At 40.4% G+C, this 27275-nt stretch overlaps 1 protein-coding gene across 1 annotated transcript; it reads left to right on the top strand.

The window, feature by feature from the left end:
- Window positions 1-14485: 14485 nt before the first annotated feature.
- Window positions 14486-16614, top strand: LOC130737474 (isoliquiritigenin 2'-O-methyltransferase-like). The gene is made up of 4 exons (XM_057589240.1): window positions 14486-14962; window positions 15309-15625; window positions 15747-15811; window positions 16117-16614. The coding sequence occupies exons 1-4, from the start codon at window positions 14538-14540 to the stop codon at window positions 16417-16419; spliced, it is 1110 nt and encodes a 369-aa protein (XP_057445223.1). The 5' UTR covers window positions 14486-14537; the 3' UTR covers window positions 16420-16614.
- The last annotated feature ends 10661 nt before the right edge of the window (window positions 16615-27275 follow it).

Below are 27275 nucleotides of genomic sequence, written 5' to 3'. Positions count from 1 at the left end.
TATGATTAGAAAAAACAAATTCAATATATGACTTTGGATTATAAACAAAAGTCAAATGTGATGTAGTATATAGTATAAAATTCGTACTCGCATATGGCGACACACTGATTCTGCAAGGTAGGGCACGTTGGTGGGGTGGAAGAAGCACGACAAAGGAAAAGGGATTTTAGTAAAGTAATATATATTTAATAAATAAAATTTTTTAAATCTAATTAATCTGAACCGTTAAAATATAAAAACAATTAAATCAACGGGTGTATGTGAGTTCAAAACTGGCCAACGGTAGATGAAACCGAAAAGAAGGGACGTGAATGTGGGAGAAAGACAAGAAATGAAGAAGAAAAAAGAAAGCTGGTGGTGATGCTTCTGAGAGAGAGAGGGAGGGAGAGAGAGAGAGAGAGAGAGAGAGAGAGAGGATGTGAGCGAGAGTGAATAAAGTGAGAGTGGAGGGATAAGGTGATTGGGTGGTTGTGAGAAGAGAGGTAAGATATTTTGAAAAAAATCATAAATTAAAACGAATTGATTTAGATATTGTATTATTTAACTCTTAAAGTTAAGTGAAAAATATAGAGATGATATGTTAATATACCAAAAATTATGATGAGCTATATGAAATAATAGAATATAAATTAGGATCACTTTGAGCAAATTAAAATGATACATGAGCAAGAAAATGAGTTAAAACTGAGCTAAACAATAATCGTGAAACAATTAGAACCAATATGATGTTGTCATATTATACATCTAAGCTAAGTATAACTCCATAAAAGGTCGATACTTGCTTCAGATATCATTTAAGTGAGAAAATATTTTGGAAGTGAAGGTATGAAAAACGCTAGAAAAGGGGTGGGGGGGTTTGAATAGGGTTTTACGTTTAAAAACTTTCCCACTAAGATTTTAACAAATCTTCTCGGTTTCAAGAACACAAAGTGCAAGAGATAAAGAGATGAGAAAAGCACACAAGTATTTTATCCTGGTTCACTTGATAAATGTCTCAAGCTAGTCCAGTCCACCCGTTAAGGTGATTTCTTCCTTCGTAGAATGAAGGCAATCCACTAATAAAAAATTGTTACAACTACACTAGCACACCGTGCTCAGTGACTAACAAATCTAAGAACTAGCTACACTACGACACACAAGTCTTAGTCTTCTCATGAAATGTGACCTAACTGGTCTCTCAAGGAACTACAAACAGATTGTAGAAGTTTGGGTTTACAATGAGTTGCTTCTAAACAAGCAGGAGTAAACATAATAAAAACAATGAAGAAATATTGCTAAGGTATTCGCTTGTAGGTTTCACTTGTAATGCAAAATAGTTTCTTAGCCAATTTCTTCTCTCTTCAGCATTTTTATACTCCAAGGTGAGGTGTTGTATTCGTTAAAAGAATCTATCCGTTGGAGGGAAATTCTGGAAATTCCAGAACCTGTTGTGGCTGAACCTCGTAGGTAAGGCGGTCAGAATAGTACACTGTTTTTGTACTATTAACAATGACATTTGCCTTAGCCTAGTTGACTTCTGATCTTGGCGGCTGGACTGGGCGAGAACCCAGGGTCCCTCGCCCAGGAGCACTGGCCGGGGGCGATGAGCGGACCAGGGACTTGGACCTTCATCCCGGAGGCCCAATTGGCCCATTAGGATGATTCAAAGGCGCTAAGCCCAATTCCCCCAACTATAAATAGGGGAGGAATACAAATTGTAAGGGACTCTTAGCTCATTTATGAAATAACAAGATTGAAATTCAGTTATTTTCTCTCCAAAGCGGTTACGCTCTCATTTTCCCTAGGAATCTCACATCACGTTCCTTACACCTTAGGTACTATACCTCATCTCAATGTTCATGATGGAACATTTGGCGCCGTTTGTGGGGAACAATAGATTTTGATTCCCGGACTACGTGGATTGCAATTTGGTTTAGCAAAATTCGATTTTCTGTGAGGTTTTCTACGATTTGAAGGTTTTTGTCGAATTCTTGGTCCATCGACGGAGCCTGATGGATTCGTTTCGCCAACGGTGTAGCGAGGAACCGGAGCGGAGCCACGTTTCTTCCCCGCGCACCGCAAGGTTAGATAGACATTGTCGTGCGGAGGCACGCCGTGCACTGAGTGGCGACTTAAGACTGCAAAATGAGTGTTTGCAGGAGCAATTGGAATACTATCACCTTAGGCAGTGGAATGAGGAGGGGAAGGAGGTTGAGGCTGCTGCGGGGGTCAAACCATTCTCGGCAGCAGTGCGAGAGGTGACCGTACCGGACGGTATGACAAGCCTCGTGTTGGAGACGTACGACGGATAAACCGATCCGAAAGATCATCTACTCCGTTTCAATATGAAGATGGCAATGAGCGCGGTTTCGGACGCGGTAAAGTGTAAAATGCTTTCGTCCACATTCCGAGGCGCAGCAACGACCTGGTTTATGGCTCTGCCACAGGGGTCCATAAAGAAGTTCCACGACTTCGCGACGAAATTTCTGGGCCAATTCTCTGCCGGCGAGGTCGAGGATCTGTTTCAGATTCGGCAGGAGGAGCGAGAGACGTTGAAGCAGTACATGGAACGGTACAGCGCCGCATCTGTAAGATTTGAAGAGGCGGAACCTCGGACATGCGTATGCGCTTTTAAGAGCGGATTGTCGTCAGGAAAGCTAAGCTGCGAGCTGAGTAGGAAACCAGCGCGCTCGATGGCGGAGGTACGTACCCGAGCGAGAGACTACATCATAGAAGAAGACGGCAACGCATGTAAGAGGAAACGGTTGAAGGCGGCAAAGGTGTCGCTGGCGAGGAAATGGATACAGGACAAGGAAGCAAGTAATGTGCGGAAGGTTAAGGAAGTTGACCAATTAATTAAGGAATTCAAGGGAAAGCCACTCTATTCGAGAAAAGAGAGCGTGGAGCGCAAGCGCTCTTGGCGGGCAACTAACTCTCGCCGACGAAAGAGGCCAGAGGGGGACGCGGGCGATGAATTGGCAAAGTCACTCCTGGAGGCGACGGTTGCGGAAACAAGCGAGGATGGCGAGTACGGAATTGACAACTAGCACGACGTCAAGGGTCGGTCCAAGTGGTGTGAATATCACAACCTGGAAGGCCATAACACCAGTGACTGTTTATCGCTGAATGGCCAAATTAGGCAGTTGCCAAAGGCGAGGCAACCACGGGTCGCAGGACATGGGTTGGACAGGGACAGCATGAAGCGAGCGCCAAATACAGGAAACGAGAAGATAAATATGGCAAAAGGAAAGGAAGCAGAGGAAGACGTCGACGACAGGGGCGGGGTGATAGCCAGAACGGTTAACGCAAACACAGGGGGCCTTTACGGCGGCGACAACACATCAGCGGCAAGGCAAAAGCGGGTAGAGGCGGTGGCAACAGTCCAAGGATAACCAGCTCCATTTGGGTGCCGACACCCATATATAGTAGTATCATCCACAAATTTTGAGGGAATCAAGGCCCATACAACTCAGCGGATATCATCTACGGGGACGGATTCGGACAGTTGGGGCTGACAGACAAGGATTTGATGCCATACACAAGAAACCTGGTAGGTTTCTCTGGAAAGCAGGTTTGGGTACGCGGCTATGTGGCTTTAACTTGTATGGTAGGAGGGGAGCTGGCGACGGACACCGGTGTCATGAGATTGAGGTACCTAAAGGCAGGCAAGAGCGTCCGGCTACACAGAGCCAGAGCGACGCGGGCAAGCAGGAAAGGCAGGTCAGCAAAAAGGCGAATAGGACGAAGAAAGGGGGAAGTCAGGGCGAGGGGGCCCGGAAGGCAGGGCGAGACGGATCCTTTACTCGTACAGATAGTAAGCGGTATGGAGAGAGCTGGGACATGGATGCAACCAGTAGAGGCGTACTGGCGATTGAGCCTAGGCTCACCCTTGAGCAAAAACGACGCCTGAGTAAGTTGGTAGAGGATAACGTTGACCTCTTTAGCTGGGAACAAAAGGAAACCACTTCCAGGGGGCTGTCCACATTCAGCCCACCCGCGCAGAAGGAAAAAGAGAGGGAAGAAGAGGCGGAGTTAAAGATAGGAAAAGGGGAAATTCGCCGGCGGACTGAGACTGAAGGAAAGAGAGAGGCAGAAGGAAAGGTTAGTCAGTGGCAGTGTCGTCAGGATAAGAGGAAATGCAAACAACTAGGGGATAGGAGTAAGAGGCTAACGAAGTCAGCCCGGCGTACCGAGCAAGAGGATGAACCAGGATGGATTCCCTTTTACAACAAGGTTGTCAGGCGGGGCGACGAGAATCGAGTACTGGAGTGATACTCTGATCAAGGGAGCGGTCACAAAGTGGGGACATGGCGAGGAAACAACCGAAAAGCTAGGACTAAAAATAAAGATGCACTCTTTTTCTCCGACACGAGTGTTTTTTAACGAGGCATACCTCGATGTAAAAATTTATACAAGTCAAATACAAAAGGATATTCTCAACAATAGTCCTAACTATTAAACTTTGGCGGCAGCCTGGTGGGAAAAATTCCCTAAAGGTGGCGATCGCAACACGACCTTGATGTCTGGAAATCGCTCCGAAAAGTCCGGCGCTGACTGTAGCCCTCGTTGGCGACCTGTGCGGATAAGCCTCTTATCCAAAGAACCTCCTCGAAATATGGGCGAGTCAAGTCTTCTCGAAACGCGGGCGAGCATTTTAACTAGGCTGAGACTGAAGGAAAGAGAGAGGCAGAAGGAAAGGTTAGTCAGTGGCAGTGTCGTCAGGATAAGAGGAAATGAAAACAACTAGGGGATAGGAGTAAGAGGCTAACGAAGTCAGCCCGGCGTACCGAGCAAGAGGATGAACCAGGATGGATTCCCTTTTACAACAAGGTTGTCAGGCGGGGCGACGAGAATCGAGTACTGGAGTGATACTCTGATCAAGGGAGCGGTCACAAAGTGGGGACATGGCGAGGAAACAACCGAAAAGCTAGGACTAAAAATAAAGATGCACTCTTTTTCTCCGACACGAGTGTTTTTTAACGAGGCATACCTCGATGTAAAAATTTATACAAGTCAAATACAAAAGGATATTCTCAACAATAGTCCTAACTATTAAACTTTGGCGGCAGCCTGGTGGGAAAAATTCCCTAAAGGTGGCGATCGCAACACGACCTTGATGTCTGGAAATCGCTCCAAAAAGTCCGGCGCTGACTGTAGCCCTCGTTGGCGACCTGTGCGGATAAGCCTCTTATCCAAAGAACCTCCTCGAAATATGGGCGAGTCAAGTCTTCTCGAAACGCGGGCGAGCATTTTAACTAGGCTGAAAGTCTCGGGAAACCTATATGGCCATTAGGCCCCGAGCAACTATAAGACCCCACCTAATGAGGCTGGTGGGGCCCCACCTGCTCTTACGGGAAATATGCGTGTGAACAAAAGCCTCGGTCCAATACCGAGTGAAAGTCCTAGTTATACATGGCACACTCTCAAAAGCTACTAACGCAAAAACTCGGAGTCAAGCACTGAAAACACATGCTAGATGGCGAAGAGACGAAAGGCGAGGCTCAGGACGGCAACGCCCGCATCGCCTCGCCCCCTTTATGGCAATCGAGCCCAGGAAACCCGCCCGTCTCGCCCGTTTATTTACTCGCTCGTTTTCGTTTTTTTTGTTCATTATTCATTTGCTCATGCATTCATGATAACACACATATAGAGGCATTCATAAAAAACAAACTACAAAAACTCTTTTTTATTCATATCATTCGCGTTACATCTTAAAACGAAGGATTTCTCCTTATAAACCTACATTGATGACGATACTGTTTTTCCTCAAGCTCCAGGCAGTTCTGCTTGTTTCCAGACGGGACAAGCTTCGACGGACCTCCTGCTTCTCAGGACCCTCCGCCATGGCCTCCAACGAAGCCTCCACCGCTCGAATGTCGGCGTAATTATCCAGATCCCGCTGGATTAGATCATGAAGCCCCTCCATAAACGCGAGGAATCCTCTGAGTTTGTTGTCCACCTTGGGGCTTAGGCCCATGCCTAGCAACTGATTGGTCAGTTGATAGACGCTAGGGTCCTCTAGATGCCTAACGTTGATATAGAGGTCTTCATCGAAAGCTTTCTTCCTCAACTCGCTGATACAGTTTTCAAAGGATGCCATTGTGATGCCCGAATTTTGAAATAGATGAGATGTGAAAACTGTTGCAAATTAACTGCCATTTATACTCCAAGTTCAGTCTCCAGGAGTTATTGCCAAAGAAGTTTCTCGAGGAGTTTTCCTTGAAAAATGATGCGGCTCGCAATAAAGACATAAGTATTCCTGGCAAGTGGTCAACGATAACTTTCCGTTGGAGTTCGGGGAAGGAAGCGTTTAAGCGAGGATTATGACTCTCTAAGGAGAACGGCTCGCGTGATTCATAGTCTCAGGGCCTTCTCAGTATAGAGGGAGGGCCTAAGCTTGATTGTATAAAATAACAAGGCAAAACACAAAAGGAACTCCAAATTCTCATTAAAAAAAAAACAACAAGAGAATAAGTCACTATTGCAGAATTGACCTAAGAACCGCTAACATTTTTCGGTTTGTTCTACGTCTTCTTCGTTCAGGAAACGCTCGGTGACGAAGCCTGGGGGATCGTCGATTCCAACCAACCCGGTGGGAGTAACCCTTTTGAACGCCCCCATCTGGCGGAGATCGATCCGGGGACGGAGATGTTCGACTTGGGCTTAGGTGAGGCAAAAACCGCGGCCGCGCTCAATAACAGCAGTAGCAGCAGTGTCTGACCTCATTTCTTTCTTTAAGGCCTTCGCGTCGAGCTGAGCTTGAGACTTCATTGTAGATAAAGCCTTGTCTTTCTTCGCCAGTTCAAAACGAAGGTTTCTAAGGTTGATCTTTGGAAGCCGCCAGATCCGCCTTCGCCTAATATTCCAGCTGCACCTCCTGCTGAAGCTTCGCGAGAGCTTTTTCCAAGTCAGAAATTCTCCTGTCTCGAAACTCCAAGCTAACCTCAGCACGGCAGGTCTGCTCGCTCAACTCTTTGGAAAAGGAGGTTTCTTTGGCTTCCAGGTGGGCAAGGAGCGCTCGGCGTTCCTCAATAGATTCAGCATTGAGGGCGCGGAGGCGCACCACCTCAGATTGCAACTCGTCGGCACCCTGGGCGGACCGTTTATAACAGTGAAAGGCGTGGAGCATTATCGCCAACGCGCTTTCCAAAACTCTGTCCAAGCCTTGCTGCTTGACCACTTCGTCCATCCTCGCGATTAGCGTTGATGTCAGGGATAGAGAATATGGCAATTCTCGGTTTGAAGAGCCCGAAGGCGGGGCGGGATTATGACTGGGCGAGGGTATGCTGGCGGATGGCATTAAGTGTTGACTAGGAAGCGGCGGGATAACTTTCGCACCAGGGGAAGGCCTGTCAACAGAATCACCCTGGGCATCGGGCGAAGAAACTGGAACCGCCTTTGAAGGTCTGACGGGCTAGTCCGACGTGGGAGTCTCCTGGATGGCATTAAGTGTTGACCAGGAAGCGCGGGATAACTTTCGCACCAGGGGAAGGCCTGTCAACAAAATCACCCTGGGCGTCAGGCGAAGAAACTGGAACCGCCTTTGAAGGTCCGGTGGGCAGGTCCGACGTGGGAGTCTCCTCAGACTCATAAAAAGCTGCAGAGATAACAGGAGTTCTTTCCCCGCCAGAAGACGATGCAACAGCCGCGGGGTGCGGTCTTTTTGAGGAAGGGCGAGGGGTTTCCTCGCCGAGAGGCCGTTTCCCACTTACTTTCGACAAGGACGTTTTGTCGCCTTTCTTCTCGAAGGCGGCTAGAAGGCCCTCACTGGCATGGCGTATTTTTCCTAAAGCAAAGAGTGACAAGGATGAGCTAGCAGAAAACAGGGAATATGAAGTAAATAAGGGAGAAGGATTTACCAATTACACGAGTGCAGTCTAAAACCGGGAGTCTAGCCAGGAAGCTGATGACAGCTTTGTCCTCAGGGGTTAAGGAATCCTCAGGTGGGTCAATTACTTGGAGCACCTCTTGGGTCCAGTAGAGGGGAAATCGGGCGGTGCAATCCCTGTGGGTAAAAACCTCGGGATACTCATGGGACACCACGACCCTGAAGAACTTCCAAGCCAAATCAACGGTAATGTTGACCATAAAGGGTTGAAGCGCTGATGTCCGAATCTAGCTTCCAGGAAAACCCAGCTACGTGGCGGCGACAGCTGGGCGAACACGCAATAGAAATAGAAGAAGTGGGAGGGTTCGGGCTCTTGCTAAATCGCGTCGCAGAGGATTTCAAAGCATCGCAGGAGAGCCTAACTGTTGGGGTGAAGTTGGCTGGGAGCGATATTGATGCTATGAAGCACGGAGCAGATGAAGAGAGAAAAGGGAAACCTAATTCCCAAACTGGTGAACATGTATCCATACGCATAGAAGAAGTGGGGAACACCCGCGTGGTTGTCTTGTGGACGGAGCCAAGGACGCTCGGCGGCTGTGCACACACCGTAATACATAAGATTGTCAAGAGGTTTTTCATACAAAACCCACCGGATTTCGAAGAAATTTCACAAATGGATGACCACTGATCCAAGCTAGATGGTTGGTTGGGCATCGTCCCGGCGGGCAGAGCCCTAACGGCGGGGGCCGGCAAGGATTCCCATGTCCTCGTTCGGAAGGCGACAATGTCCTTTTCTTCATGCGGAGCTCCCCCTGGGGGGAGATCAACAGGAGGAACGTACCGTAGGGGGGTGGCGACGGTGACGTCGCGTTTGGCATTTCTGGTACGGCGCTTCGGTTTCATTACGAAAAAGGGTATAAGGAGTAAGGGTTACTTTAACGGTGTGAAGGTCCGTCGGAAGGAAGGGCGGCGGGTGGGAAGCTATGAAAGTGAAGACAGTGGTCTGCGGAGGGAGATTCGCGCGTCGTGAAAAGATTAAGGGGTAAGGGGAACAACGTCTTTATAAGCAAAAGGTAATGATTAAAGAAAACGTGTGAAGGGACGTTGGGGGCAGTTGTTGGAAAATGTGGAGGAAAGGTGGAAGATCGTGCCCAATAAAAACGGGGGAAATGATTGCAGTTGCGGGATTTCGGGAAGTAGAAATGACCCAGTAAGTGGAAATTGCAAATGGTTGAAGATAATTGGCTAGTATCTAAAATTGACAGGTTTCGTGGGGATTCGAGGGGACGTTTCGGGAGAGCAGTTGAATTTTGCAGACCCAGGCTGCCACGTGTCGAAGGCCCTAAGCGCATCGAGATCTCAAGATTCACGGCACGTGCGTAGCCACGATAGTGCGAGCAGATCAAGCATCATCGCCACAAGCTCACTTGTGGACTCAAGCCGCCAGTGGAGCGTGATGGGACGTTCGAAGCTTGAATTTTGAAGCTTTAAATTACCAAGCCATGTTGGCAATTGTCCTTTGATTTCATACCTTATGTTTTAACATTAGTTAGTTTCATTTAGTCGTCGCCTTGTTTCTTCAGTTTAAAGACACACTTAGCTCTCATACTTCGAGCTCGGTGTCTTGTGGACTTGTGGACTAGGTGAGACCCCAAGGTCCCTCGCCAGGAGCGCTGGCCTAGGGCGATGAATGGACCAGGGACTTGGCCTTCATCCCGGAGGCCCAACTTGCACATTAGGATGATTCAAAGGCGCTAAGCCCAACTCCCCCAACTATAAATAGGGGAGGAATACCAATTATAAGAGACTCTTAGCTCATTTATGAAATAACAAGATTGAAATTCAGTTATTCTCTCTCCAAAGCGGTTACGCTCTCATTCTCCCTAGGAATCTCACATCACGTTCCTTACACCTTAGGTACTATACCTCATCTCAATGTTCATGATGGAACAACGGCGCTTCATGTTGGAACTTGTGAAGTAATTTGATCAGAGTCAGAAGGAAGTTTGGATCCTCTGACATTTATAACTTCTGCTTCTGGACCGTTCACCCAGAACTTCGGGTCTTTAGAATCAGAGTCACTCCGGTCTTGAGAGCCAGCTTTTACTTGGACCTCAGAATCTTCAAGTCTTCAGCTTTTAGACCGTTCACTCGGAACTTCTGGTCTTCAGAACTTCAACACTTGAATCATCAGAGCCCACATCAGAGCTTTAATCTTCAGAGCATCTGAAGCATTTACTACCGTTCAGAAGAACGTAGTGATTGCAGAAGTGTTACATTGGTTACTCTTTGGTCTTTAACTTCTAATGGATATGTCTTTAAATCAGAATCAGAACATGTTTGTCAAACACTTAACAGACAAACGTTAGAGTACCATAATTGTTCATACACAAATATGAACTTGTTATCATCAAAAGATAGAGTTGAACCACATGACCAAATCTTGGTCTTACAAGAAGCAGTCTACTAAAAAATCTGACACAGAACTGATTAGGGAATTATTCTCTGGCTGTGAAAACTTCCTTCACGGAATATAAGTCTAGAGATGAAAGGAGTAAGACATCGCGGACAGAAATTCTGAAAGGAGCTCCGAACACAAAATCCTTTGGCCCGAGGGTTCACTTAAGTCCCTGCAGAGGTTAAGTAAAACCTTATCAAGCTTCCAGAATGAGAACCCTATTGATATTACAGTCTAAAGTTCTAAAATGGAACGTACAATCATACAAAAAAATACCTTAATGGTCTTATTTTCACGCCAATTCAGAATTGGGCTTAAACAATGTTCTAGTAGTGGGAAAAACACTTTTCAAATACTTTGAACCTTAGTCGGGTGTGAACACGACTCAGACTAGTATTTAAAATGCCTATGATCTCATACTTATACATATATAAAATATTCTACATTGTTTCACTAGTCAGTTTAACCATTCCCTTGTCAAAGTCCCCCTCACGCCTACATAGAATCCTGAGCGTGAGTCAGAATTAATTAATAATTCTAATAATAAAAATCTAAGTCTTACAATACTCCACTTGAAAATAAACTATCCCAATAATTTCACTTCACTTGGAGGTAAACCATCCTAAGAATTTCTACATGTCGAAACCATACTTAAAATTTATGGTGCTACTTCCAAGTTTGCTTTCTCTAGAAGTTCATTAGCCACCGACAAAACCACACACCTTGCATCAATGCAAACCTATGTTGCACGGTACTCAAAAAATAGCATAGTACCCGTACCGGGTACGGGTACGCCATGGGTACGCCATGGGTACGCCATGGGTACGCCGTGGGTACGTACCTGGTACGTACCCAAATGCACCGCCAAACAAAAAAATCGGGATACGTTTTGGGTACGCCGGATGCTTAAAAAAAAATGTTATGTCTTATGTTATGTCTCTTCCATGTTACTCAATCTTATGTTAAGTTTTTTCAATCTTAAGACTATCTCTAGTGGTATGTGTTTCAAGATATATGTTAAGGTGTTACATATTATTTTGATGATTTTCATTAGGTTGTGATGATTTTTATGTTGGTCTTTCACATGAGTATTGACCATTAGGAGATTTGATATTTTTAATTAATAATATTGTGGTAGAAAACATTTTATTTCTATTTATATATATATATATATTTAAATATATATATATATATATATATAACTGGCGTATCCGTACCCTGATTTTTCAAAAAATGTTGTACCCCGTACCCGTACTAGTACCCGATGCCGGTACCGTACCTATATCCATGCAACATAGATGCTAACCAATGCTCACTCACTATCCCACACATCTTCCATCCATTTCAACAAATGCCCGTGTGCTTTCATCACATACCTTGCATTTAAGAATTTCCCCATATTGAAACCATACTGAAATTTTTTGATGCAACTTCCATTTTGCCTTTCTCCGGAAGTTCATTAGTCATCGTCATTACCACACACATTGTATCAACGCCAACCAATGCCCACTGCTATTGCCACAGACCTTGCTTCCATGTCAACTAATGCTTATGTATGTGCCCAAAGGCCAAAACGCCTATTGTAATCTTGAACTGCATGAGCTTTTTCATGACTTGTCGCAAGGAAAAATTTCAACTGTAAACAATGCAACAGTAGGTTCCTAGGAAATAGAGGTGAGTCACAACAGCCACACTCAAATACCAAGTGACACCAAGCCTGAACCTTTCAAGAGTAACAAATATTTCACAATATTACACTTGTTCAACACCTTCACAATATAACACTATTTTCTAATGTGGAAGATCATACAATGCAACCACAGAGCATACTAAGTATATATGATATACTTCATCAATTCCTAATTATAAGACCTAAAACCAAAAATGACGCTTATTAAGAAGCACTAAATGTGTCCAATTAGTGGGTACTAGTTTAAAAAAAATGCATACATTCTTCCATATTTACCCTCTTGTCATTTTCTCTCACTAGTAATAATGACATTAATGGTAGGTGGTAATTAAAATTTTAGAAATGAAAAAATACAATTAATGTAAGGGGATATGTATGAAAGAGTACAATATATATATATTTTGCTGAATTATTGAAAAAGGTATTATATTTAGGAACATGAAAAATATAAAATTATGTCTTATAATTTGGAACGGAGGGAGTACCATCCAACCAAAAGCTTTAATACCACTAGTTAGGGAGCACAAAACATGAGACCATGAACTAATTAATGAGCCAACACCGAAGACTATCAAATAATTTAGACACCACATCTTTACAAAAAACCGTAAGACATTGAGTTTATGAGCAACATCTCTTATAAATATTTCACATCACTCATACTTAATAAATATAAGACTTTAATTGACACTTGAATTCTGAACATTATTTCCTCATCCGCTGTTAATTGCTGTGAGAAGGAGGCTATGTTGGCCGTATTTTAGTGTCCTCCTTTGTAAAATGGTTCTTTCTTGTAGTGCGGGTTTTTTCTCATGTTATCCAACAATCATTATACAATTAATATCTAAACCCACACTGAATTTGTGGGACTAGATCACTGTGACAACTTTCCGCCTACCTCTTTTGATCAGTTAAGTAGGTGAGCGGATCTAGTCAAATAGGTGAGCACATGGTGCATACTCACTTCAAGAATTATACGACCATTATAGATGCTTATCAAAAAAAAAAAAATACGACCATCATAGAATATGACAAACTACGGTACAAATTTGACGTTCTCATATTAAAGAAAGCCATCATATTTCTATCAGTGATCAAACCGGTTTGTAAATATTTGAATGTCTAATAAGGCTTTGATCACAAATAATAACATATAAGATTTAGAATGGAATAAACGTTAAAATTATTTACCCGCGACTGATTATGGTAGCTATTTCTCTTAGAGATAAGAAAGAAATAAAAAAACTAACTATCTTAATTAATAACCAAAATTCCGTTAAAAACCCTAAAATATATTATCATTGTATCAATTATTATTTTCTCTATAAATTATTGTATAGAAAATAGAGTAGCTTGTGGAGGGTGAGGAAGCATCTATAAATTATTTTCTTCATGCTGAGCTGTGGAATTGGTTTATGTTTACTGTGTTTAAAAGATTTCCAAAAAGTGATTATTGAGTCTGATCCTAATTTTGATTGTACTGGTTCCTACCCTTGTGCTCCGTTGATAACCCAAATTCGTCTTTTAATTTATTTATGCCTTTTCACAAGTGATTTGGGGATATTTTTTTTCCGAAGGCTAATGTTGTCGCAGATACACTTTGATAAATTTTGATGAGATTTGATGTATTTACGAGTTTTTAATGTGTTTTCTAATTTCTGTTTATGTTCAGTTTGTATTAGATAGCTCATAGATGTTTGTAGTTTTTTATTTTACTTGATTTAATTGGTGTTTCTAGCCGGCATTCTTCACCAAAAAAAAAATGTAAAATTTGTTCATTTATGTTTTTGGTCTGAGACATGTGTCATTTTTTGGAGGCAATTCTATTCGAGCCGAAAACATTCATCTCATGGTGAGACTAACTCTCTAAGCGTAAGTTTTTCCATCTACAAAACTCGAACTTGTTATATTTACCCATCCCCTATACACATTTTTTTATCTCTCGAATTTTCAGGTGTCTTCTTCTTCACACAGTTTTGTAACTTATATTTATGGCAATGAGGTTTGAAATATTGATTTCACCTAAACTAATCAAACCTACCACCAATGTAAATTGCTTTTTCTCACATTTCGGCTAGTTTAGTATCACTTATCTTGGTTGTGTACTTTTCTGCTCTAGTGTAGTGTCACTACTAATCTTTGTCGTGGCAAAATGAACAATTTTGAAGAAAAACAACAGCACATGATGATATCTCAAGTACCCAGTCAACCACGGCAACGTTTATAATTATTGAAAAATGCACAAAAAATTAACATATATTCTTAGTGACAAAAGAGACATAAATAATGTACACATTTGAATGTTAAAAGAAAAATTAAAGAAAGGGACAGGTTACATCAAAAGAAAAGTCCAGGTACAAACTCTACTCAAAAGAAAAGTCATAGAAATATATATATATATATATATGACCTGGCTACATCATTGATGATGTCATTTGATTTTAACACAAATAATTTGACTCTAATTCAAACTGATGATTGCATATGTGCAGTTGAAACATCTTGCCTCTCTATATAAACAAGACGGAAATTGAAGAACATAAGCAACAACTTGTTACTGAATTGAAGTAGCAAGAATAAAAATGAGTTCCAATTCCAAACAAAATCAGCACTCTGTTGAAGTAACAGAGGTTGATGATGCTTACCCCATTGCTCTGTCACTATGCTTCAGTCGAATTTTTCCTGCAATTTTGAATGCTGCTGTTGATCTCAATTTGTTTGATATCATTGCAAAGGCACAAAAATCAAGTGGTTCAAGCTTGTCTGCTGCTGAAATTGCTTCTCACCTTCCATTTCAACACTCAGAATTGGCCATTAGGCTTGAAAGGATGTTACCTGTGTTGGCTAGTTTTTCTCTGTTAACTTGCTCCATTCGCACCACTGAAGGTGGTAACAGAGAAAGAGTCTATGCTATCTCACCTGTTGGAAAGTACTTTATATCCGACAACAATGAAGGCTCTTTGGGACCCCTCTCCGCTTTAATGCATAGAGGATTTCGCGATATTTGGTAATCAAGCATTTATTACTCAAACTCATAGCATGTTGGGAAATTCTTATATTATTAATTCTAAGAACTTAGAATGCGTTTCGTTAAACATTGAAAGTGGTAAGAAAGTGGGTAACACGGTTTTTATGTATGTTTTTCCAAAGTTTTAAAATTGTTTCATAAATAAAATAAATTTCCATATTTTTGTCAATGCGTATATAAACATGTTTAGAATACTTAGAATCAATTTATAGGGAGAAACTTATATATGGGGAGACACTTTTAGATATTAGGTATCAAAATTAATTTTGGAGAAAATGGATTTATTGATTTTTAATATGATCTCTCATTTTGTTTCTTTTTTCAGGAATGATGTCAAGGATGCCATTGTTGACCCTAACAACAATAACCAATTCAAAAATGCCTATGGATCGCTACCTTTTCAATATATGGAGAAAAATCATGGATTGAATGACTTGTTCAACAAAGCAATGGCCGGGGCCAGCACCTTGGAATTGAATCAAATCCTTAAGATATATAAAGGATTTGAGGGAGTGTCAACATTGGTTGATGTTGGTGGTGGAGTAGGTCAGGCCTTGGAACAAATTCTCTCTCAATATCCTTCAATAAAAGGAATCAACTTTGATTTGCCTCAAGTAATTCAAACCGCCCCACCTCATCCAGGTAATATACATCATTCTCTGTTTTTATTTAGAACCTACAATATTGTTTACAAAATGGATTTATTAATTAAAATTTCATTTGGACAAAATTAATAATTACAAAACACATGCTTGGCTTGAAGGGATTGAGCATGTTCCGGGAGATATGTTTGAAAGTGTTCCATCTGGTGATGCCATCATGCTAAAGGTTAGTGAACCAAATGAAATATCAAGTTTATGTTTATATAATGAATAAAAATGATTCGTGTATTATAATTTTGTGGCAAATCCTGATATTTGCGGTAGTTTTTTATTGCCACAAATTACAAAACTTATTACAAAATAAACTCTGCAATTTATGCAGGTATAAAATCCTTACATAATGTAGGTTTATAGATATCTACAACAAAAGAGTGGTACACGAATCAACTCGGTATAAAGAATTCAATATGACATAAAAAAAAGTTCTAGTACTCACGTATGTATCATGTCTTTCTTTTCTGGTTATTTCAGCGTACATGTCACAATTGGTCCGATGAAGATTGTGTGAAATTTTTGAGAAATTGTCATAAAGCTTTGCCAGAGCATGGAAAGGTGATTATTGTGGAAAATATATATCCAGAAGTTCCAAACTCAAGCGTTATGTCTAAGTGTGTCAGTGCTGGTGACAATCTCATGTTTTTGGTACATCGTTCAATGGAAAGAACTGAGAATGAATTTCGAAGCTTGTGCTCTAATTCTGGATTTTCCAAATTTCATCTTGCATGCGGCAGTGGTTCCTCGTCTGTAATGGGAGTGATGGAATTTTATAAATAAGGATGACAAATAAGAAGCTCGGATTCTCAACAAGTTGCCAGCTCTCTTGAAAAATGTTGAGAGATCGAGGAAATAATGGAATCTGTTTTGCATTGTTTTTATGTACTCGTGCTTTATTTAATATTGATCCGTTATAATAATGTTACAAATAAGTTGAGTTATATGAATGTGAACAAATACATTTAAAACCTATAATTCTGATAAGCGCATTGTAGTGTTGCAATCACATTTTCTCTTTATTCTCACTTAAACCTGCCACATAATATTTTAAGGTGAGGTGTCATATTCTAGCTCTTTGTGTTTTTTGGTAATCTTATGAAAAACATTTTAGTTTATCAATCCTACCAATTAATCTATTCGGTCCGCTGCCCCTCGCCCCTTACTTTAGCTTCTTAGGCACCCTTCAATATTCCATATCATTTCTCTCGCATCGCGAACCCGACTCGCTCCGTGTATTGCTTCAACGTTTAATGAACAGACACAGGAACGTGTAGCCTTACCTGTCACCGCCTAGAATTGGCTTTTATGGCCTAAAATCTCGGGGCTGAAGAAGTAGCACAGTGTCAAGTATTAGATGATGGACTCGCTCCTCTACAAAGACATCGAGCGCAAAGAAAGCAGCCAGAGTACCAGATCTAGAGCTTGTTCGCACGTTCTTTGTTCCATGTTTCTCTTAGTTGATCTTTAACACACACGACCCCACTATAAAGGATCTCGGTACGCGGATCGATTGCCAATTGGAGGTGCATCATCGATTCTCATAACCTTGTTCTTAAACAAGGAAGAAAACACTATGAAGGCCAACCGCTGAAGTCCAAATGGTTTATTTCGCTTGCTTTATGTATAATGACTCACACTGAGAGTTTTATGGAGGCACCATGGAGATCGAACCAGACCTCCCCTCTGTGCGCGTGTGCGTGTGTGTGTGTGCGCGTGTGGATGTGTGTGCGTGTGTGTGCATGCGCGCGTGTGATGAGGTAGGTAATCAATTCCATTCAACCTTAACATTGGCTTTTTTTCAGCAATTGATTCTCTAGTTCAAGCCACAGGCAATCTTGACTTTTAAATTTTTTTCTCTACTTTCTTGCTAACCTGTGAGCTATCTTTTCAATTTCACAGTCAAACTGCAAAATGGGCTTCACAAAACCAATTATCATGCACCTTCTCCACATCAAGTACAAGAATAAAAATAAAAGTTAAAAAATAAAAATTGTTCTGGTATGGAACTAGCAGACTTAGGCTAACCAGTTGAGAGCAAGCGAAAATGAACAAGTTAAGTAAAAATGCGTGAAATGATAAGTCCCCCTACCGCTTGGGTAGTGCTTGGTATTTATAACTTGGGTTTTGGTCCGAATGAACCATGGGTTGCCCGGCCCATTCATTACATAATCTTGGTCAGCCCAGTCTCTAATAAAGTTTGTGCGCCCATATCAGACCAAAAATAATAGCCTAAATCAACATATTTTAAAACATGTATCAAAACTTAGATCCCCAACAACGGTGTTGTGATAAAAACACACATGCGCAAAGAGTAAGTGCACTCTATCTCAATTAAAATATAGGATGGAAGTCCCAGTTATAAAAGCCAATAGAACAAAGTATTAGGATGTCTAACTCAACCCAAAAGCTAGCTCAAGAGTTGAGGTTCGCACAACCATATATAAGCACTTGATTGACCACATATCTAGTCAATGTGGGACTCTAACACACCCCTTCACGCCCAGAGTTGGTCTTCTGGAGCGTGGATTGAAACGGGTGGCCCAAATATGGGAGGTCAACAAATGGATTTAGGATAGGCTCTGATACCATATTAGAAATTTGGAGGCCTATACTCAACCACAAAAGCTTGCTCAAGGGTTGAGGTTTGCACCACCCTTATAAAGGTTATCTATGCTCTATCTCTAGCCAATGTGAGACTTCTAACACATCCCCTCATGTCCATGACTGAACAACCTAGAACGTGGGATCAACAACAACAGGTGGCCAAATTATGGGAGGTCCCCACAACAAACAACAAATGGATCTATGATAGACTCTGATACCATATTAGGAGGCTTAACTCAACCCAAAAGCTAGCTCAAGAGTTGAGGTTTGCACAACCATATATAAGCACTTGATTGGTCACATCTCTAGCCAATGTGGGACTCTAACACAAAGTAGCAAGCATTAGCTTAGGGAACCTCGTAATGTCTAAGAGGCCAAAAGTTGGGTTGATTTGTGAAACAATCTATGAGAGCAAGAATAGAAACGAAAGAAATAAAATTACTCATGTTATGATGGTCTTAGGATTATTAATGCAGTTAACTTTTCTTTCCCTAAATTTCAAACCATTTGTTAAATCCATCAATTTCTAGTCATACCCCTTGAAACGTTAACTCAACTATGTTGTAGTTAATTGCCCTATTCAAATGCACTACTAGTGAGAAACCGTCATCACTGACGTGATCAATTAAATAGGCTTGAAGAACGGAGGGGCTACCTAATATGAAATATCCATGAAAAGTATAGCATGCATCTTATTGCATAAGAGAATACAACTGTAATGATCAATCATTTCTGGAAGTTCCTTCTTCTTCGCACCAAGAGGAAATAATTCGCTCTTGGAATTATAACTCTTCTGGTGCACTCTCTGGGAAGGTTGTTGTGTTGTTTCTCCAAAATTTTCACTCCTTTTTCTAGGTTATATCCTGCCTCTTGTAGTTGGGGCTCTACTGCACGACATGGCACGACCGAGCTTCTTATGGAGGACCGGTAGATGCTAAAAGGCTTGATACAGCAGTGTGTTTTTTTAAGGTAGGGCAAATTGTATAAAAGAAGTACAAGGGGTACTTCACCCAATGAAAAAAAACAAGTAGAAGAAAAGAGGAGAGGATCAGAACAAGTCTGCAAAAAGAAAGAAAAAGAACACAGTTAGAGGCAAAACAGGGCACTCAGTGTGCTAGCCAGAACTGGTTCAAAGAATAAAGAAATAAAATATGATAAACATCACTCGAAATTCAGTGACGGATCCAGGAATGTTTGGTTGTGGGGGCAATATTACTTAAAAACTTTACCAACATTTTTTTATTCTCTACACGTACAGTCAAATATTTGAGGCTTCATTTATTTTTTTACCAAGTAAGATTTTTGCAAACAAATTCCTTTTTGAAAACCAATTTTTATTTTATCACACAAGAGGTTATTTAGACTAGAACACGTGATTGTCATAGGTCCAAGTCCTAAAAACACCATCTTGTGTAAAAACTTCAGGTGATCAAACCCTTAGTGCACCCACGCATGCAGAAGTTTTGTGCATCAACTGCCTTTTTTTTATATGAATCAAGTAAAATTACATATTTATGTCATGTATATCTTTTTATTTTGAATGTGCACAAAAATGAAAAGCAAAGTGACAAAAAATCTGATAATATGATTAATTTATTTGTAGCTAAATAAAAGAGTAATGAAAAATGGAAACCAAGTGATTTATAGAAGCTATTTTATTTAGCCGTTCGCCTGTTACAAATTAAGAAAAGAAAAGAATTATCCAATGTATATAACAAGTAGTTATAGTATCTCTAGAAGTATGGGGGCATTAGCAATTTTGGTGGGGGCAACTTATAATACCAGAGTATATGTTAATGTATTGCTCACAAATTTCATGGGGGCATTTGCCCCACTGTCCTTCAACCTACGTCCGTCCCTGACTCGAATCCAAGGGGTCCCAGCGGTTAAGTTCAGGTGCTTGAGACCTTTCTCCTATGATTAAGACCCATTTGACATCTAGTTCCAGAAGCAATCACGAACATAGTTGCACCAAATGATTTCTGTTTTGTGCTCTGAATTGTATCTCCAAACCCATACTCCGTTGAAGCAACCTTGGAAATTAGAGTAAGGTAAGGAAAATCTCAGGATGTGTTTTCCAATCATATAGAGAGCAACTAAAACCCTTAACCTTTTCTTTAAGCCAACTCCATGATTCAAATTGAATCAAACCCAAAGCCTTATCTGAGATTGATGCTTCCCCTTTGAAGATCGCTGCATTTCTAGTGTGCCAAATTGTCCATATAACTGAGGTCAAAATTACCCATGTCCCTTTCCTCTGAGTTTGTGACCAGCAATTGAATACATGTTGGAGAAAATGGCTTCTTCCGTCATTGCAGGCAAAGGAGCAAGAAAAGAAAAGATGAGCAGTTGTTTCAGTCACCTGTACGCAGTGAGTAACGTTGATTGATGTTTATTGTTGGACAATTTGCAAGTGCACAGATATCTCCCGGTTTTAATATCGAATCCACAGGGACCGTGAGTGAGAATTATGGTTTAAGCTTGAAGCTTGTGAGTTTTGAAAGCAAGTAAATTTCAGAATTTGATTCGATTGATTGTGACAAAGAGTTTGCAAAATAAGCAAAAGTAAAGAGTTGTAATATCAATTGATAAAGATGCCTTGGGTTATCGATCATCAAATCCTCTCTAGTCAACCTACCCTATGCAAATGAAATCTTGATTCAATCCCTTGTTGCTCTAGCCTAGTTACTCACTTATTGATTCCTCACATAAACAATTCTCTCATACTAAAAGCTAAGCCCAATTCCTTGTGTACTTAGTCATTTATATGAGGGTTTTAGATCATGCAAATTCAAGCCAACAAAACCCAACCCTTACTCTATTCCTAGAAGCAAGCATAAAAGGATCAATTTCAACCCAAGTCCCTAAACCACAACTCTTCCGATATGATTATAGTCTAGCCTTTAGCAAGGGTGCACGTACCCAAGCTAATCATGCAATATAGAATTGAAATTCAAGGTAGATTCAAGAACATAAGCATAGGAATAGGAATGAACAACTATAGATTCATGAAATCACTTAAACCCAAAGCAAAAAGAGAACCAGCCACTCATGGCTAGGAAATCCATACAAGAAATGTAAAGAAAACCTGGAAAATACAAGGTGGAAGCTTCCCACAAGCCCCAAAAGCACTTCCTAAGCTTCAATACTTGGTAAAATTATAAGAAAAAGTCATAACTTCTGAACAAAATGTCCTAAGGCCTTATTTATAGGCATTTTGGTCGAGTAGGGGCGCTCAAGCACTACCCTGGGGCGCTTGAGCGCTCATAAGGCAGAAACAAAATTCCTTCATCTGGAAGGCTGGCGCTCAGACGCCAGGCATGGGCGCTTGGGCGCCAGACACACGTTTTTGGTGGCTTTTTGGCTTCTTGTAACCCTTTGATTGTTTCCATCAATTCTTCAAGATTTTTGGTCTTCCCTCTTCATGAGTTACCTGCTGAAGCACTTAAGGACCAAGACAAGGAAAAATATCAAGAAATTCAAAGGGTTTTTAATCACCATAGTCCTCACAATTCAATGGAAAACAAATGCAAGTCCTAAAGTCTATAAAAATGCAAGAAAGACCCTTATAAAAATACAAAATTACTAAAACCAAACCAAAACTCAAATAAAGATAAAAATGCATGAGAATGCATGAAACACTACATGAGACAAAGAAAAAGACTCAAGACTGTCAAAGAAATGACCCTAAAAACACTACTAAAATACGGTCGTCATTTATGTGTAACATTTGGCGTGGGTGTTATCTGATTACTACCCTCTTCTAATGAGGTGTACTGTGGTTGTCAAAAATCGAGGTGCTAGGCATTTTCGTTTCATGAAAGCATAAATCTTCTTTGCTAGGTAAGTTGCAAAATGTGCAAGTAGCCTCCCTTGACTTCAACAAAAAAACTGTTTGGTAGCAATCACAGAAGGAATCGGAGGGTAGACTTGCATTTGCATGGATTTCAACAGAAACTTGAGATGATGCAATCTGAGGCTATTGTTCATTTTGAGAGAGAGCTTCCTCCTGGAGGAACTTCTTTGGTTCAAGAAGTCTAGGGACAATTTGGTGCAGTTTGGCGATCATAATACCATATTTTCATACAAAGATGATTGTTAGACGCATGTACAATAAAATGTATTGCCTTTTTGTGAGGGGTGGAGAGTGGTGCACTGATCTTGTGGTGGTTCAGAAGGAAGCACAACTTTTTTCACTAATTTTTTTTTTCTGTCGACATGCAGGTGAGCAGAAATTACGTTTTCGAAAACAGGACCCCTTCTATTCCAATCTTGGAAAAAAAGAAGCTAATTCAAACTGTATTTTTGAAGGAACTCAAACAAGATGTCATGGACATGTATTCCTTCAAAGCGCCTAGTGTTGACTATTCCCAAACATTCTTCTATCAGCAGTATTGGCCTATCATTGGTAGAGATCTTCATCAAATGGTATCCATGACGTTTTATGGGGCGAAAGCATATCAAATACTTCTTGAGAGCCTTATTGTCCTTATTCCTAACGTAGACGACCCAATCCTCTTGAAGGATTTACGGATGATAAGCATCTTCAATGTTTCCCATAAGGTTATCATCAAGCTTCTAGTTAATTTGTATAGACTGCTACTTGATAACTTGGTGGGCCCACTGCAGGGGTGGTTTATTCTAGGGCGGGGTACTAAAGATAATATTATCTTGGCCCAGGAATTCATGCATACTCTTCAAACCCATAAGAAGGGTGAGGGTTAGTGGCGTTCAAGGTGAACCTGGAGAAGGCTTATGATAGATTGAGTTTAGACTTCCTTTGTGCATCCTTGTATGAATTTGGTTTTTCTCCTCTGATTGTTGATGTATACAAGCGTCTAACATTTCTGTGTTGTGGAATGGGTCTAAGCTACCTCCTTCTTTACACATAGAGGGCTTAGGCAAGGGGGCATTTGTCTCTTTACATGTTTGTCCTCTGCATGGAGAGACTTGCGATTCAAAAACTTGTTGATAAGGGATTTTGGCATCTCGTGTTAAGAGGGAAGGTATTGGTATATCTCAACTTTTCTTTGCATATGATGTCCTTTTTTGCCAGGCTTCTAAGGAGCAAGTGGGTTTGATTACATAAATCTTGCGTGAGTTTTGTGAGGAAATTGGAATGAAAGTAAACTTGTAAAATTTATGATGTTTTGTTCAACGAATGTTGATCCTAGGAGACAACAAGAGTTTTCAGACATTTTCAGTAAATGCAGAGATAGAAACATTAGGAATTTTCTTGATTTAACACTCTTCAAGGGAAGGATGACTAAGGAGGATTTATCCTAAATTATTGAGAAATTCAACACACTTGGCTTCTTGGAAGAATATGTTTTTGAACAGGGAAGGTAAATTGTGTTTAGCTAAGTCTGTTTTGACTTCACTTTCAGTTTACTCGATGCATTTGGGGAAAGGGAGGACATAGCTGGAGCTAGAACTTGGTAGCCTGAGATGAGCATACTCAACCTAAAGCAAAAGAAGGACTTTTTCTTCGAAAACAGGCTTTAATAATGAAGGAATGTTGGGAAAATTAGTTGTCAATCTTCTTCAGAGGGAAGAAAAGCCTTGGGCGAGCATTCTTGCGTAGAAGTACCTCACTAATAATTTGGTGCTTTCCGCTAATTATCAGCCAGGGGACTCATTGATCAATGCATAATTGATGCATATTATTTGTGATTTTATGAACTTGAATGAATTACTTTTATGCATTATTTTTGTTTTTTAGCTCAATTCTAACCTTTCACACCTATTTGGGTTTTTGATGGAAAAGCGTTTAATTTTTTCCTTTTAGCTTTTATGATTCTTTGCACTAGAACAGGTTGAATATGAAGCTAAAGAGATCCAAATGAGTTGAATAATATGTCATTGGAAATTTTACTTGAAGCCCTACAACTTTTATTTCAACAAAATTCGAGAATCTATTTCTAACTGGTCAGAATTGTCTTGCAGATTTGTTGTCCCTAATCCTGCGAGTCTGGACCAGCCTGCACTAAAACGAGCATATCTTGGGCTACAAAACTCAGAATTGGGAAAACTCATAAGGCCCATGAAGCTAACTTAAAGAGCTACAACTCTAATGTTTACCTCAATTACAGATTCATCCTTCGTTTGGGATCCGTAGATGCTTGAAGTGTTCAGCAGCTTACTTCTCAGTGGGCCTGTATTTGTAAAGACTTAGAGAACAAGGAATTGTTTCTTGATGGAAAATTCAGTATATTAGTATAAATAGATTAGTTGAGGCTCTTGTTAGGCACCTCACCTCTCCTCATCTAATCCTAATTTTTTAGTATTCTCTTTATTTTTCCTATGGTTTGCTAAACTTTTATGTTAGTCTTAAGGTTTTTAATTTTCATGTATTTGCATACCTGAGACTCTAACAATAGTTCATCTTTATGTTCAAGTTGATTTATGGTCTTTTCTTATGCTTGAAGATGATTTCGGTTCATGACGTATGAATTCAAAGTCTTATTTCGTTCTAATGGTTTATCTAAGCGAGTGAATAAGTTGAAACGATTGTGAATGTTGTTCTCAAAGTACGTACATCTCTAACACCGATTGGTTGTTAGCTTTGAGGATCCTGTCACTTAATATTATTCTTGTACTTCGAGGGGGCGATGACTTTTTCTTAACTTGAACAAATTAAATTCTGGACGATCTTCCTGTAGAAGATCTAGGATCCAAACTCACGATCATGAGTTGAGTTTCTACTCAAAGGCTTAAATAATTATTGAATTAATATTTTGTAATCGTTGAAGGTTTGCTGCACTTAACTATTATAACCCGAGGATTGACGTTTTTCTCATTTGATAATCCAACCATTTATTTTAGTGCTTGACAATCAATCAACCAACCAATAAACCCCCCCCCCCCCCTTTTTACATGCTTTCATCCATAAATTCAGTTTATAATCCCCTTTAGTCCTGGAGAGAACGATCATGGTATTACACCTTGTACTGACCTAATCATTTTTATTGCAAGATTACTTTGACATACAACTGCGACAGTGCGTTCATCACTCATATCTTTGGAAGGGTATTATGAAGGCCAGAGATGCCCTTCGTAATAGGTTCGAGTGAATTTGAGGGATGGAAGTTCTTCGCTATAGTATGAGAACTAGTTGGAAACTGGGAGAATTTGAGACCCTATATCTGCAAGTTGATCGTCTGTGTGAACATATGAAATATCAATATGACCCTTTGCAACATGATCTCTTATGAAGTGATGTTTGATCTCAATGTGTTTGGCTCTTGAATATTGAACAGGATTTTTGGTGATGTTGACAGCACTTGTGTTGTAACATAATAAAAGAATGTTTTTCTCATCGATGTTATAATATTCTAATCGAGTTTGATCCATAGAAGTTGAGTGCAACAAGATCTAGATGCAACGTATTCAACTTCAGTAATGGACAGTGAGATGGTTCTTCGTCGTCTACTGGTCTAAGAAATCAGACATTGTCCAAGGAAATGACATCCTTCAATTGTGTTTTTCCTTCCTATTATGCCTCCAACATAATCAACATCAAAAAATATTTTTGACCTAAAATAATCACCTTTCGCAGTACCTATCAAGTATCTAAATATTCGTTTAACAGCAGAGAGATGTGATTCTTGAGAGTTTACCTGAAATCTTGCACAAAGGAAGACACTAAAGATAATGTCTGGTCTACTAGAGGTGAGATATAGTAGAGGACCACTCATTCCTCTATAATTTTTTGGATCAACAGGTGAGCTTTCACCGTTCTTGTCCAGAACTGATCCAGGATGCATAGGATGCATAGGAGAACTCATCTTTTTGGATTTTTTCATGTTGTACTTCTTTACCATATCCTTGACGTAGTTTGTTTGATGGATGTAGGTTTTGTCTTTCTCTTGCCTTATTTGCAGATCCTGAAAGTACTTTAATTCTCCCATCATACTCATTTCAAATTCACTTTGCATGAGATCTGAATAGTCTTTGCCCAAATTATCATTTATTGTACCAAAGATGATATCATCCACATAGAGTTGTACCAAGATAAAATCATCTTTAACTTTCTTCTGAACGAGGTATTGTCAATCTTTTATCTTGAGCATCCATTTTCCTTTAGAAAGTTGTTGAGCCAATCATAGCATGCTCTTGGTGCTTGCTTCATACCATACAACATTTTCCTTAGCTTGAATACATATTCTGGAGCATACAATTCTTCAAACTCTAGTGGTTGTTTCACATAGACTTCTTCTTCAATGAATCCATTCAGAAAAGCGCTCTTAACATCCATTTGATAGAGTTTGATTGAGTGTTGACAAGAAAATTCCAATAAGATATGAATGGCCTCAATTTAGGCAACAAGAGCATACGTTTCAGTCAGTATCTTCTTGTTGATTGTAGTCTTGAGCAACCAGCCTTGCATTGATTGTAGACTTAGGTTTTGTCTTTCACTTGGTAACAATGATTGTTTTCCTGAGGGCTTTGGTACAAGTGGTTAGACTTGACTTTGTTCAAATTAATTTAGTTCTTCTTACATTGCCAAAATCCATCATTTGTCTTGTAAGGCATCGTCTAGTGACTTCGGTTCAATCTCAGAAATAAAAGCACAGTTGGTTTCTTCTTTGTATGAGGATCGTGTCCTTGCTCTTTCTGATATACTTCCAATAACTTGGTATAGAGGATGATCAGATCTATATCTCCAATCTCTTGGAGTGTTCCACTAGAAGTCCTAACAACATCAGATAGAGGGGCATTGGATGATTGTAGTTGGCTAGACAGTTGTTCTTGATAAGAAACTGAAGGATTGTCAAACGGTTGAGCTTTATTGGACGGTTCACCTTCATATTTTTCTAGATAACTCCAGATCAATGAAGTCTTCCTCAATTTTTTCTTATGAAGTATTGTCATTAAACTTTACTTTGATAGATTCCTCCACCATGAATGTTCTTGATTTGTATACTCAATAAGCCTTTGATTGTGTTGAATACCTAAGAAAGATTCCTTTATCTGACTTTGAATCAAACTTTCCAAGGTTTTCCTTTCTGTGGAGAATGTAGCAAGGATAG

The sequence above is a fragment of the Lotus japonicus genome, chromosome 2 (genome assembly GCF_012489685.1).
Source record: "Lotus japonicus ecotype B-129 chromosome 2, LjGifu_v1.2".
In the NCBI taxonomy this organism is placed as follows: domain Eukaryota; kingdom Viridiplantae; phylum Streptophyta; class Magnoliopsida; order Fabales; family Fabaceae; genus Lotus; species Lotus japonicus.
This window is presented reverse-complemented; position numbering and strand designations above follow the sequence as displayed.